The following is a 15,890-nucleotide window of genomic DNA, read 5'->3' as shown; positions in this document are numbered from 1 at the left end:
TACTGCTGCTTTTTGTGTGTGTGTTTATATGGTCTGCTCCAAATGCAGCTCTGGTGACTTTTCTGTTGGACGCACAGCACACTGTTGTTGTTGTTGTTGTTGAAGCTACAAATCAATACCATAATTATAATAATAATAATAATCATCACGCGGGTGAAATGTGTATTGTATACAATAGGCTATATAAAAAACCGTGAATGTGTAAACCATTCAGCTCAGAATCTCGAAGCTAGTTTTTAAACCAGAATTCCCTTTTTTTCCCACACACAATAGGGCTACACCTTGAAACTGCGTCGACTCGAGTCACAGTGCTAGGCATAATCCTCGAGGAACACGCTATTGTATGCTCCTTTTTAGCTCTTGGAGAAGAAAATGTTATTTTCCCTCGGCGCGGTTATAATTCGACCTTTGAAATATATTCAATGCAGATGTTGTAGTATAAGTACTCACTGCCATCTATTATTATTATTATTATTATTATTATTATTATTATCATTATTAGTATTATAAAACACCCACTATATCATTCATAGTCCAGTGATTTATATATAACGTTAAGGATAAATAAAAAATAAAATGTCAAATAACGAAGAAGTAGTCTGTTTTTTAATAGGCTATTGTTCATTGGACCGGCGTTTGGACTCCGTGGTGTGGCGGCGTGTCCCCGTACACATCCTCGGTCCCCGGGAGGGGTCCTCCGGGAGGTGTCATTCGTTTCTCTTTCTGTCTCCTGTTACAAAACCAAACCCGCACCACCTCTTTCTCCAGCTGTAGACTGTCCGCCAGGGAAGTAATTTCCGCCGCCGCCGGTTTAGGGCACTTCAAAAAATGGCTCTCCAAAGCCCCCTTTACGCTCACCTCTATCGAGGTCCGTTTTTTCCGTTTCCTCCCCTGCGCCGCGATCTTGTCCAAGCTCGTCGGACTGCCCGAGGTCGAGTCCGCCTCCTCCAACCACTTGTTCAACAAAGGCTTGAGCTTGCACATGTTTTTGAAGCTGAGCTGCAGGGCCTCGAACCTGCAAATCGTGGTCTGGGAAAACACATTTCCATACAGCGTCCCCAGGGCGAGTCCCACGTCCGCCTGCGTGAAGCCCAGTTTGATCCGCCGCTGCTTGAACTGCTTGGCGAACTGCTCCAGATCGTCCGAGGTCGGCGTATCCTCGTCCGAGTGCTGGTCGTGATGGCTCTGCTGCTGGTGCTGGTGCTGCTGCTGGGACGGCGCGATGCCGTGGTCGCTGAGATGCGGGCTGTGGTGGTCCTGGTCGTGGCTGTCCCGTAGGTTGTGGTGGTGCATCCCTCCCTGTCCGCCGCCCGGGATCAGGCCGTTGACGACGCCGAACCCCGGCTGCGTGTAAATAAGGCTTTGGCCGTTCGAGGTCGCCATGCTCGGTATGTGCGCCGCCACCGCGCTGCTGGTCCGCCACGCGCGCGCGTCGTGGTGATTGGCGTGCGACTGGTGCACCAGGTGCGGCGGCCGCGGCTGGTGCTGCTGCTGCTGGAGACTGCTGGAGTTGTGCATGTCGACGACGTCCCTGGCGCTGCCCTGCTGCTGCACCGCGGGCTTGATGTCCTGCTCGGCGCCGAGCGGGCTGGTGGACCACGGCGCGCCCTCGCCGTGCGACAGCGCCGTGATCCACTGGTGCGCGTGGCTGAGCGGGTGACTGTTGCTCTGCAACGAGTAGTCACTCTGCAACAGGGTCTGCGCCTCCCTGTACGCCGCGGCTTGCTGCATGCTCCCGGGCTCCGAGTGCACAATGGATGCGCTGGAGGTGAGGATATTGTAATGATTAGACGCTGTGGTCGCCATGACTCTCGGAGCCGGACTGATCGCTCTTATTAAAGGAACCTTGCATTTGACAGTTACTCTTTTGCCCACAGGCGTCTCCCAGGCTCTCTGCCAAGTGTGGACGCAGAAAGAAAGCGCACCTGGACTCCTCCTGCCCCCGCCGCCCATTGGACGCGAGCGACTGATGGACGTGCGTTGCCAGGGGCAACGGCGCGCCGATTGGCTGCGGAGGAATCGCAACAAACACTACCCTTTCTCGCTGGGAGAAGTGCGAGTTCTGCGGCACCTCGTGAAACGTGAGAGACGGAGTGCGGCATGGCATGCATGGAGAAACCAAGGAGAGGAAGGAAGGGGGATCAGTACTACTACTACTACTACTACTACTACTACTACTGGCTGAGACATCCTCACTGGAGCTAACTGTAAGATATAGTGTTGATTTACTTTGATCAGATATATCAGAACAGAACTACTTCTAGAAGTTTAGGTTAAGAATGAGACAGGTGCAGGTGTTTGCAGTTATAGGTTATTCAATAGGCATAGACTTTGCAGGTGAAATTGTTATTGGTTGTATTTTCCTTGAATATTATATTATTTATCATGTGATATTAAGTGTGTTTAATGTATTATCACCATTAAGCCAAACATTGTTTCTGAATAGCTCCATATGGACTATAGGCCTATACCGTATAAAGTTTGCTTTAGACCTAATTTTTTTGTTTATTCGTTGGAAGTTATATGAAAGAGAAATATAGATTTTGGTCTGTTTATCTATAATCTGTTGCAAATGAAGATGCATTTATACAGGAAATATCCGCAATTTAAAATGACACCCTAATGTTTATGCTGTATAATATGGATTGCAATTAAAAGTAATGACAACATATAAGAAATCTGCGTCCAAATTGTTCATTTTTTTAATGGAAAGAAAGGCTGTGAAATGTGGAGTGAAATCCTTTCCGATATATGGTCTAAAAGTTGTGTGGGTTGCATGCATGGAAATAGACAGGCCTATAGCTGAAATGAGCTGTTATCCCTGGTGTGATTTACCATATAGGCCCTATACAGTAATACTCTCTGACTCATGATATATGATTCAGATGATCAGTAATCCATAAGGTTACATTTGCATCGACTCGTAGCAATCAAGCATGCAGGGAAGCCTATATTTCAATAGGTATTTATACAACATGATGCATGGAGCACCCACACAACCCAAATGAGACAATTGTGTTTGTAATAAGAATAAGATATAATAGACGTCCCCTCAGATTACTGCTAAATGTTGTATAGGCTATATGCTTTATGGTTGTTTAAAAAAAAGAGAACCTGCTTTAATTCAGTGTGTAATATGAATGTTTTTGTTATAATTATTAGTATATATATATATTAATATAAATGAATCAGTCTATCTATCTATCTATGAACCACATTGTGGAAGCTTGCTTTAACTCTGTAGTTAACACCTGGTTCTGATGCAGTCACCTGATACAGAAATCCATAATTCCTGTAGGCCTATATAGGCCTAGGCCATAACACTATATACATGGCAGGCCTTATAGCCTGTTGGAGCGTTCAGCTAATATGTAGCCTAATTCTAGTGTGTGCGTGTGTGTGTGTGTGTGTGTGTGTGTGTGTGTGTGTGTGTGTGTGTGTGTGTGTGTGTGCGTGCGTGTGCTCGCGCGCGCGCGTGCGCATGTGCGTGTATATCAACTTGTAATTGCCAAAAGTAAACAAACGCCATCTCCCATGGCGTCGATAATGACGTCCACCCCTCAAGCTCAAACCGAGGCCACGAGCTCTGCATGGAAGCCAGGGGAATCTTCTACATGTTGTTGGGGCTGACTGACTGACTCATGATGCTGGGTGCGAGGCGAGCGGTGCTAATATCTGCTATATGGTAAAGTGTGGGGGACGAACAGAAAAGAGCAGGCGCGGATTAAAGTCAACCTCACGCCCACAGTGTGGTGTGCGAGGACGGCATGGAGCGCAGGTGTCCGCCCGTCCCAGCTGCTGCCCTATAGCCCTCTCTGTGCAGTGCAGGCCCGGGGATAGATAGGATAGGCGGACATTGTCCGGGGAGTGGATGGACATTCCTGGCCAGACACTGCCGGTTGCCATAGGGAGAGAGGTAAATGAAACAACGGCGGTCACGTCAGAGCTACTTTCGCCCCCCCCCGTTCTTGAATATCTAAAAGCCCTATTTAAAGAGGCCCTCTGCTGTGGGACAAAGGGCTTTCGGAGGGGATAAAGAGGAGCATTAAGCATATATAGGGGACGGCGAGGGAGAGAGAGAGGGAGAGAGAGAGAGAGAGAGAGAGAGAGAGAGAGAGAGAGGGGTGGAGGGGGTGTCAGGAGAACAGCCTAGAAAGGTGGTGCGTGTTGTTTGTGTGTGTGTGTGTGTGTGTGTGTGTGAGAGAGAGAGAGAGAGAGAGAGAGAGAGAGGGGGGGGTGGAGGGGGTGTCAGGAGAACAGCCTAGAAAGGTGGTGCGTTGTTTGTGTGTGTGTGTGTGTGTGTGTGTGTGTGTGTGTGTGTGTGTGTGTGTGTGTGTGTGTGTGTGTGTGTGTGTGTGTGAGAGAGAGAGAGAGAGAGAGAGAGAGAGAGCGTCCTCAAGTGATCGACAGACTTTGGAGGGTATATTCTCTATCTATGGGTATAGCCTATATTCGTTAGAGATAAACAAGACTCATACATTATATGATATACTGACAATAGACTATTAAGAGTATAGGCTATCAGGCAAAAAAGGAACAGCAATTTCCAAACATAATTGATCGATAGGCTAATAGGCCTATGATCGAAGACATGTTGTGAGTGTGTAGGCTATAGCACAAAGAAAACACTTTAGGCAAGATATATTCACTATATAAGGCCTGTGCACTCTCACACTGCATTATTAGCGAGTATTAAGACCCAGTGCATTCAAATGATTCATCGCGCAGGCCTAATGCTAGTGAGTAGATTGATGCCATGACTAACGCAGGCCCATTGATTAAGCATTCATGGACCGTGTGTTGATCACTAATTTTAAATAGCCCATACAAGTCATATCTAAATAAATTAAAGTGAATGTAAATTCACTATATGGGCTATTAGGCTTTCTCTCAAATCACAGGAAATCTAGTTAATTCTTTAATATTAATTAATTCAGACGTGTGTGACTCAAATGAGCACGTGAACACATCACAGCCACGAGGATTAAGCCCACACGAGGAGAAAAGTTTCAAGGCACGGCTCGGTAATTCATTCTCGTAATGTTGAACATCATTGTGGTGTAACATTGGAATCACCCAAATCAAAAGAACATTGCGGTAATTAGGCTGTAATTTAAGGAATTACCACGTCGCCACACAGGCTTAAATAGTCGTGTTGGGAGAAACGCAAAGCACATTATTTTAATGGTGTAATATGCAAACTATGGGTCGTTCAATTACATGGCTTAACAACGCATAAATGATGCGAGTCTTGTTATTTGCGGACTGCAGGGTCCATGCACGGTATAATTCATTCACAGAGAGAGGCCAGTCTGTGCTTCTTCCTTCCCCCCTTACAGTGAAATCTATTCCTTGTGCAGCTCCAAGGCTGCCAAACTACATTTAAGGGAATAGAAATTAACGTCAGAGAATCTGAGCGTTAAATTAACAGTACAGTAGGCCTAATTATATGACCCGCGTGCTGTAAAGATTCAATTTTTAACGGTCTAATTAGGCGACTGTCTCCCCATACATCAGTTCATATCCCTCTGCGAAATTTTCACACGAAACCGCCCGTGTTCAAATGCTGTGTGAGGAGAAATAATTACATTTTATAAAAGACACGCACGGTTCATGTAATGAAGAATCAAACGATGGGTTATTTAAAAAAATGCCATGTTTTTTATCTTCAATTGTTCCACGCACGCACACGGCCCATTGACTCGACACAAACTTTGCAATGACCATGGGTCTCCATATCATTACAGTGTGTCTGTGGTTTATCATCCAAGTATTACTATATATTTGGACACTTTGCTATACCCTCATTAGAGATAACCCCACATTGTTGTTAGAGGTATAAGATGGTGTCCCATGAGCATGCCAGAAATGGCAGATCTACAAGCTCATGATGCCTTGAAGCAAGATGCCTTGTTAGTTGGTAGATTGGCTATTTTTTTGGTGTGGGACACCTTCAGATGGAATAGTCTGTATAACCATGTATATTAATAGGATTATATGTCTGTGGACATTTCTGAATTCAACATCCGGTTATATCTATTTTGACTGATATGACTTGCTGTATACCATACATAATATTCAACAAACAGGAGGCAGCTATGCACACTATAGCATATGATTATTACAATGCAATAACATATATTTGCCTTGTTATATTGTTACCAGGTTAGAGCAGTGGTTTTCAACCAGTGGTCCGGGGACCACTAGTGGTCCTTGAGGGGATCCCAGGTGGTCCCCAGAGAGTTGGTGACCAAATGGACGCTTCTAGATCTTTAACTCTTGAGAGTGTAAAATCAAACCAAATGGACCCGTTGATTTTACGCTCTGAAGAGTTAATTGAATGTTAAACATCTGCATTACGTGATTTACAAGAAGTCTACGCAATTAGATAATGTAACATAATTGTTATTTTGATTAATGATTGCCTGCATCCTCTCCTAATGGTACGAACATCAATACAGCATGGAATGGTGGACAAATTCTTATCCAACGATAACAAAAATATCCCTCGTTTTGGGTCTGAGAGGCTAAATCTCATCAAATGGTGGTCTGTGGTTCAAATGCTGAATAAATAATGGACCTTGATATGAAAGAGGTTAAAAACCACTGGTTTAGAACAATCTCAAGACTTTCAAACAACATGGTGCATCATTTCATTATTTGCAAACAGTAAAATCTTCAGCGTTATAATTCAACTCTATAAGGGTTCATTTGGGCTTACATTTTAACACCCTCAGAGTGAAACGTGCACTCAGGATTGGCACGTTGGCTGCTTTGTTCCAAACCAACAATGGAAAGAATTCACGGTTAGTGATTAGTTTTAGAAATGTCTTCGTTTTTCGTTAGGATATTTCTTCAGATATTCGCCAGCGCCTTGCGATGGTCTGGAGGGCTCATGCGCAGTATAACCCATTCTGACCTGAGATCAGATTGTAAAAAATGTCTTCTATACATCCTGACAGTTTTCTGAAAAATCTATGTTTCTATGTCAGTCGTTCTTCGATTTTTCTAAAAATAGCAGACCTACAAGCTCGTAGCGCGACACTCGGTGGCGCGCTATGAGCTTGTAGATCTGCTATTTTTCAATAGCTAAAACATAACATAAGGCTATAACACCAAAAGGGGTTCCCGCCGAAATTGTGATAATGTAAAATATTAGACATGGCCGCTCTGTGCCTTTCATCTCCACTGGAATTGTTGTGTGCATCAAAGAGACCGAGATTGGCAGGATTAATACAGTGGGCGAGTGATGACATAGTGAAGAGAGAGAGGGAGATATTGGGTGAGAATGAAAGAGAGAGAGAGAGAGGGGGGGGAGATTGTGAATGAGAAATACTGGGGAAAGGGCGGTGAGAGAATGTACACAGTAAAATCCTTAGCGTCAATTTATCCCATTTGTAAGTTCTGAGAGTCTACAAACACAAGCCAATGGTACCTGCACAGGTCCATTTATACACCCTCATAAGTTACATGAAGGCCTCCACATTTTACAGTGTAGAGGTGTGTGTGGGTGTGTGTGTGGGGGACGGACGGACACACACACACACACACACACACACACAGAAGTGATGGGGAAGCGAGTTAACGAGAGGGAGAGCATTAATTGTTCGCATTGTGCAGGGGGTCTCCTCTGAGTGCGGCTCTCGAGGTCTCAGGGTGTCACCCCCTTCCACAGAGCCGCTGTGATCTGAGCCAGCTCTCAGGCCTCCTGTATTCCAATGCAATTAGGCAGCTCAAAGGCCTGTTTAAAGCTGCACCCCCTCAGCAAGCACGGCCCCAGTGGGTCCACTCCATTGTGACTCCATTGGTTGGCATTCTGCTCCTCCGGCCCCCTCTTTTTTTGGGGGGGGGGGGGGGGGGGGGTGAAGAGACCACCCCAATGAGCAGAAACAGGGAGGATTAATACCTCTGCTTTCTATACGTGAGTCGCTCCCCCCCTCTCTGTGCTTTGCGCCTGAAGATAGCCGATCTACAAGCTCACCACGTGTTGCGGGTGTGACGCGAGATTGGCTATAATTTCCGGTTTGCGAGACACCGGCCCGTGACTAAAGTATATAACTCAGGGTTACTCTCTCCATGGCTCTGTATACTTACAGCAGAGGCTGCATGGAGGATGTCCTATCAACCTTACATGGGGAATTAGCTAACCTTTTATCAGATGTTTTCTTTTTTTAAGACACAGAACGTGGAATTTATGGTTTGGAGGTGGGGGAGTGTAATTCATGTGATGAATCTGAGCTTTCAGGTCAGGTTTAGTTATACAGTATCACCTTCGCTTTTAGTCTTCCGTTATTAGCAGAGTCATACTGTATATTCCAACAAGTGTGCATCAGCTTGCTAGCTAGCTCGTCCTCGTTGGCACCACCATTGCAGCCACAGTCCCCGCCGTATGCTATGGTAAAAAAAAAGAAAAGAGAAGCATTGCGATAGCACAGATCTTTTGGCCAGCCTTCAACATGTCTCATTCCCCCCCCAGAAAAGCATTTAAAGCAGATTAACAACCTACCCCCCACCACCATAAGAGAAAAGAAAACTGGCACAAAACACCTGCAATACTACTCAATGGCATCAACAGATTAACGTGGTTAATCCACACAACGAGGTCTTTGATTTGTGGTTTGGCAAGCAATAATGCCAAGCATAATGTCTGCTATTATTTCATACTGTCCCTGCACACGAAAAAGCTGGCAGAAGACATTCCCATTAGAAATCTCTTCTTTTATTATTTTCTCTCCCTCTTGTCAGATGGGCTTTGATAGGGATTTTTAAACACATGCTTGGTTGGTGGTTCCCTGCCGGCTTGTCCGGAATCGACATGGTTTGCTCGATATAGCGCATGTGTTCTGGAGGCAGAAGGGAAGGAACCGAACCGCACACAACCTTCTCAACTTCTGGAAGGACGTTTCTAAATGGCACGGATGTATAGAGATTCCATATGTCCCCCAACTCCCCCTCTCCTTTCTGCATAAGGACGTGCATACAGTGTGTGTGTGTGTGTGTGTGTGTGTGTGTGTGTGTGTGTGTGTATGTGCGTGTGCATGTCTGTGTGCGTGTGCATGTCTGTGTGCGTGTGCATGTCTGTGTGCGTGTGCATGTCTGTGTGCAACGTATACGCCCCATGTATGAGCGTGCCTTTTTTTCCTGAGATCTCGTGGTCCCATCGCTCATGTGCGGCTCGATTAGCCCCACGTGCCTCGTTCGTCAGACGCGGAGGCAGAGCAGATGGCAGGAGACGCACCGTGTTACCATGGTACAGCACTATGTAACACTATTCTAATTGAAACATCAATATTGCCCTGTCAATACACCAGCGCTACTTCACAAAACACCGCTACAGTACTACCTCGCTGGCCTGCACTTAACTGTATAGGAAAAGATAGGATCACACTGCGCTCCTCCTGCTAAGAGGACCCTTTTAACCCATTCTGACCCGAGATCAGATTCATACGAGGTTTCCACTGGGGACACACTGGTCTGATGAACCCCATTCTGACCTGAGATCAGATTCTAAAAAATGTCAGTCGTTCTTCGATTTTTCAAAAATAGCAGACCTACAAGCTCGTAGCGCGCCACTCGGTGGCGCGCTATGAGCTTGTAGATCTGCTATTTTTCAATAGCTAAAGCATAACATGATGCTAACACCAAAATGGGTGCCCGGTCAGAATGGGTTAACGTGTAGAAGGATCAGGGGTGTTTGAAAGACGCCGACATCTCCTTCATGTTTGTACAAGCTAGGGGAGGGGAGGGAAAAAAAGGGTTGAATCTGTTAGGAAGGACCAAAAAAGTCACCCTCAGTGACATTACGTGTGACTAGGTTGTTCATCAAAAATAATATCAGTCAGTTTATATTTGTACAGTGATAATCGTCATGAAGAAAGGAGGGGAGGCTTTTCCACGTTCAGTGTCTCCGTGGTGGCACATCTTTTAATGAATTGATAGAAGGTTGAGGGAGCTCACAGGCTGTGATCAGTAATTTGACGTTATCTGAAATTCATTGGAGGACAGAGAAGAAATTAGGCGGGCTGGAAATTAATTTGTTGTTTGTCCAACTCAATGAGGAGTGACACAGGCCTGTTAATGAATGGGTAATCCATTTTCTTATTGCGCTGAGCTGGATTCACCCTTCGGTGAAGTGGAAAAAGACAAACATATTTCTGCCACTAACCTTTTGCAACTTGGTAAGGCAAACAGAGAGCATGGGAGCTCTGGGTGTGGAGAGCTGTTCCTGGAACAATTTGTTTTTAAGTACAGTTTCCCTCTCTCTCTCTGTATGTGAGACGTGTGTGTGTGTGACTGTGTGTGTGTGTGTGTGTGTGTGTGTGTGTGTGTGTGTGTGTGTGTGTGTGTGTGTGTGTGTGTGTGTGTGTGTGTGTGTGTGTGTGTGTGTGTGTGTGCGTGCGCGCGCGTGCGTGCGAGTTAAAGTGAAGTGTGAGAGACAGATGAAAGGCCGAGTGAGGAAGAGAGAAAGAGAGTGAGGGGGGGGGGGGGGGGGGGAAGGAGGGATAAAAACCGCCTTTTAAAAATTCAGTTTTAAAATCATAGAAAATAATGTACCTACTCTCACTTTCTGACAAACACCTTAGAGCAAAGGGGGCGAGGCACTACTTGATCCACTATAAAATGGTTTGACATATGCTGCAGTAAATAACAAAGCAACGAGTCCCTATTTCTGACCATGTCTCACATTTTGTTGTTAAAACATTTAACTTCCTTTGCCCCGGCCTGTGTACCATTCAGTCCCCCATCTGTCAGTGTTATGTGTGCCTCGGTCTCTCTCTCTTCAAGTGCCTGTTCATGTCCGCGGTGGTGACGTCTGGTATAGACTCCATGGTGATATTATAGCCTGGCTGGAACCCACTGGTGTTTTTCATACTGTTAGATCCCCCACTCCACTCCTGCTGCTGCTTCAGTGCAGCGTCTGTCCGCAACGAGAGACAGTGGGATATATAGGGTCATATTATATGCTAGTGCACATAATACACAAAATTAGATTTTAGTTTTAGTCATATAGTCTCTTGAATATAGTTTTCATTTAGTTTTAGTCACATTTTAGTCACCTGGAATGTTTTAGTGTTAGTCTAGTTTTAGTCGACTAAACATCATAAGATTTGAGTCGACTAAATCTACAGTTGATTTAGTTGAATAAAATGTATTTTGGCGGGCCTTGATGCCGTCGTAATGACAGTTTTAGACTACACTTGTAGATCGACTATTTTCAGCATTGCAACCAAGTGTAAAATGACTTATACTGGATCTCTTGTCCACGAGTCCCTTCCTAACATTCCCAACAGTCTAGTTTGTATTTGTTTGATGAAATTGTCAGTATATTTAGTCTCAGTTTTAGTCATCATATAGTTTCCATTTAGTTTTCGTCAGTGGAAAAAGGGAGTCGACGAACATTTTTCGTCTTAGTTTTAGTCGACGAAAACAACACTGGTGTACATTCAGTATAGCCTGTACCCCTACCAACAGTTTTGTGTTTTTGTTTCTTGTTATGTCTTTTGCCCCCCCCCCTCCCTTCCCCAAAAGGAACAGGGTCCCTTCCCCAAAAGGAACAGGGTCCCTTCCCCAAAAAGAACAGGGTCAGGGCAAAATACAAATGGTATTTAGTTTTTTGTTTTGTTTTGTTTTGTTCCTCCCCATGTCCCCTTCCCCCAAAAGAACCACAACAGAAACAAGCCTAACGGCTTTCTTGTGTCTGTATCCTTTTGAATTAATTTTCAATAACGTTTTCAATCAATCAGTCATTAAGACATGGGAATCCCTTGACTCCTTCAAAACCGCTCTCAAAGGGCACCTACGGATGGTTGCAATTCGAAACTGGCCCCCGTAAAACCTGAATCCCCAACCTATACCCCTTATTCCCCTCACTGTATGTTTTTTCCCCCTTTTTACCTCTGATTTCCTGTTTTTGGCTATATAGAGTATATTTGTACGTACGTCTATATTTGTTATGATGAATTGAACATGGTGGGAATGGGCCCTATTGTAAACAAGTGTAATACTTTATGGTTAACAGTTTGCATTGAGTTGTGCTTTAAATGTACTGTAATTCTCCAATCTGTCACTTATCAATATGGCTGGGCGACATGACTTCAAATCAATATCACGATTATTTCAAATTATTTCAATTATTTTTGCTATTTTTGTGTGACACCATTGCACAATGAAGTATAATACATGCAGGGTTAAGTGGTTAATCAGAGTAATCTATTTAGTCGATCATAAAGGATCTATAGCAGAATGTTTCCGTGTCCATTTGTTGATCGTATAGACGTATCCATGGAGCAGTGCCCTAGCTGTAGGCAATCAATGCTGAGGTGTCAAGCAAGCTGCGCGTAATGGTACACCTCAGCTAAGGCCGTGCCCATGCAGGGCACACCCTCCCGTGGATTAATCTATATAAGAAAAACAAACAAAACCCTTCTTCCCCAGCTCATCCATTATTCCATCAACCTACGTCAAATATACGTTAAATATTTTTGGTTAATTGTAAGAATTCACCTGTCAAGGTGTGTTTTTAGAGCCAAATAATTGGCAAAACGCCGGTGAGTATATCCTGACTGGCGCCACCAGTGGGCCCCTGACCCACAGGTTGGGACTCATCGGCCCACCAGTGGGCCCCTGACCCACAGGTTGGGACTCATCGGCCCACCAGTGGGCCCCTGACCCACAGGTTGGGACTCATCGGCCCACCAGTGGGCCCCTGACCCACAGGTTGGGACTCATCGGCCCACCAGTGGGCCCCTGACCCACAGGTTGGGAGTCGCTGAGTTAGCCCATTTAGGCCTGACGTTGAAATTTTAAAAAATGTCTTCTAAATCCTGACAGTTTGAATATGTTGTTCCAGGGACCCCCGCAGGAAACAAAGATTTGAGTTGAAACGTTCGCTCTGAAAGAATATATATTCAGATTTGCGGCACATTTTCAAAAATAGCAGACCTACAAGCTCGCTATGAGCTCGCTATGAGCTTGTAGATCTGCTATTTTTCAATAGCTAAAGTACAACATGATTCTAAAAACATCAAAAGAGGTTCCCGTTCAGAACGGGTTAGAGAAAGAGACAAGGGTGACATGATGACACAGCAGGCAACGGCGCAACCTGCAGCCGCGCCATATGCAATGTCAGGACTTTATATTCAAATCATGACCTTTAGTGGCACCGCTGTTCCTTTTTTATCTGTTTAGTCTTTGCAAGGGGGAAATAAAAACGTATTTTAGAAAAGACAGCAACACAGTCAGGGAACTGCGCTACACGTTTTGAAGCACACCTGTGGGGAGGTTGCAGGTTGGCCAGGTGTCCTGGTCTCATAGAGGACGTTGCTGCCCTCCCTTCCTCGTGTCTCCCAGAGACTTCCACCTGTCCTGGAGCTGCAGCGACCTGTTCCCTTCACGCCTGTCCTCCTCCTGGTAGGACCACGGCAGCAGTGGACGGAGAGGCTGGTTCTGCGAGGGAAGACCGAAGGAGAGGGTAAACCTACAACAGGGATTCTCAAACTTTTAATTTCATTTCAAGGACTCAACCCCCACCCCCACCCCCACACCAGCCCAGTTTGCTGCGATTTGTTTGATCTCTGCATGGTACCCCATGCAGTCTACAATATAATAATCCTCAGTGTTATAATTTAAGGCCTTTTCAGACGGGACTGTTGCGCCTAGTAATACATTTTAGATGAGAGGCGTGAGATTTTTCTTATTTTTTTAATGCGTAGAGAAGTTGAGGGTCGATTACGCAAACGTATTTTTGTGTTGGCGGTCCCGTGAAATTGTCGCACGCGACTAGACCTGGATTATGGTGAGTGCATGTGTATTATTTTGTAGTACTACAGTAGACAGTTCTCATCCAGGGAGAGCATGAGTGCAACGGTGGTCCATATACCCGATACCCATCGGAGATCTCTGTATCTGTCTGTATCCGAGTCCCTTATTATGCCCATAAATGGAGAAGACGACATCAATATGACGTCATAGTCATGATTTCAAAGACTTGCCTCTGACTAATAGCTACTGCATCAAGTACTCTGACCAGAGGTAGCCTTTGGGCACCATTTAATTTAGGGTATTATGATCCTGTCGGGAGCGGATGATCTCGTTACGTCATGTTGTAGTATTGTTTTTTAGTCGACAGGCAGGAACAACATGCAGGCGGCAACTTCCTTTTTCCTCAAACCGATTTTTCTCAATAAAAGCTACAGGCTACGAGAGCTTTTATTGAGAAAAATCGGTTTGAGGGAAAAGGAAGTTGCCGCCTGTTGTTCCTGCCTGTCGACTACAAAACAATACTACAACATGACGTAACGAGATCATCCGCTCCCAGGACAGGATCATACAGACTTTTGAAACAGAGACCATAGGCTTTCCTCCGAGGTGGTGGAAAGCCTGGTGAGGCGAGGTTAGACTAGACTCTAGTCACTAGACGTACAACAGGTTCTCTGGCAATGTGTACAACGGGTACTGTATACACCATTCCCAACTGGGCATCGGCCTATAGTATCAATGAATCTAACCTCTGATAAACATTTATTATCCCGCGTATAGTTTGCAGTGAATAATCAATATCTTGAGCTCCGATACGTTTTGGCCAGATACTAAATCCAGATCTGATTAGATGTCAGGAGGGAAGGGAAGGGGTGATATTCTTTGCGCCTGTCATTTGTGGACTTGGGAGCCATGAACCAAAATAAATTGAGCTGCACCTGTATTATGTAAGACATGGGCCATAAAAGGCTCCGACATAGATTACAACAGCTCATTTGTTCGTCTTCGTACGACGGTGCCGCGTGCTGAAAATATAAGCCAATCTATACCAGCTCACAACGCATTGCATCCATCATGACACGTTGCGAGCGTGTGTGTAGATCAGCTATTTCCGGCACGTGCATATACATGGCACCATCATATATACGCCAGAAAATATGATATGAGGGATTTACATGTAATGGGGGATTTGCGGATGTATATAGATCTGCTGCTGTTTTCCCTATTTTCTTGTCGAGGCAAAAGTTAGAAATAATAATCGAGATTTTTTTTTATGTGAAGTCATATCGCCAAAACCCTCCTACACAGTGTATATCAGTGGCAGTGCTGCTATAGTACGGTATAGTGTCAGGCTTATGTGTGCATGGAGCCCTGAACAGGCGGCATACACACACACACACACACACACACACACACACACACACACACACACACACACTACACTACACTACTAGCCCATTCTGACCGGGAACCCATTTTGGTGTCAGCATCATGTTATGCTTTAGCTATTGAAAAATAGCAGATCTACAAGCTCGTAGCGCGCCACCGAGTGGCGCGCTACGAGCTTGTAGGTCTGCTATTTTTGAAAAATCGAAGAACGACTGACATTTTTAGAATCTGATCTCAGGTCAGAATGGGTTCATCAGACCAGTGTGTGTCCAGTGAAAACCTCGTATGAATCTGATCTCAGGTCAGAATGGGCTAGAGTATTTACAAGGCACGGGGAAGTGGGAGCGCTGACACAGACGCCGACGCCGCCGTACGCGCGCAGCACTTTCAATTATTTCTCACAGCATTCATGAAAATAGAAGCACAGTGGGGGGATGGGGGGGGGGGGGGGTGAGGGGTGGGGGGGGGGGGTAGCAGTACGAACGACCAAACTATAAAAAGACATGGAGCGAGAAGACAACTCCCCAGCTGAAATAAATGGCATGGTGTAGACGTGTAGTGATGTTGGGGCACACTGTGTACAAATCCAAGAGGGTTCATTTGAACTCTGGGAGTGATGAACATGGAGCCGTTAAAAGCGTGCTTATGTGTTATACCTTAGCTATTGAAAAATAGCAGATCTATAAAAGCTTGTAGCGCGGCACTCGCTTGTAGATTTGCAATTTTGTTGCCATTTTCAAAAT

At 45.2% G+C, this 15,890-nt stretch overlaps 1 protein-coding gene across 1 annotated transcript; it reads right to left on the bottom strand.

Moving 5' to 3' along the window:
• Positions 1–621: 621 nt before the first annotated feature.
• pou3f2b (POU class 3 homeobox 2b) lies at positions 622–1,921 on the bottom strand (the record flags this gene model as incomplete). Its single annotated transcript, XM_080767787.1, has 1 exon — positions 622–1,921. The coding sequence occupies exon 1, from the start codon at positions 1,804–1,806 to the stop codon at positions 622–624; it is 1,185 nt and encodes a 394-aa protein (XP_080623913.1). The 5' UTR covers positions 1,807–1,921.
• Between the last annotated feature and the right edge of the window lie 13,969 nt (positions 1,922–15,890).

This window comes from Protomyctophum bolini, assembly GCF_963924005.1.
Source record: "Protomyctophum bolini genome assembly, chromosome: 7".
Taxonomy (NCBI): Eukaryota; Metazoa; Chordata; class Actinopteri; order Myctophiformes; family Myctophidae; genus Protomyctophum; species Protomyctophum bolini.
The sequence above is the reverse complement of the archived record's forward strand: the minus strand, read 5'-3'. Positions and strand labels throughout refer to the sequence as shown.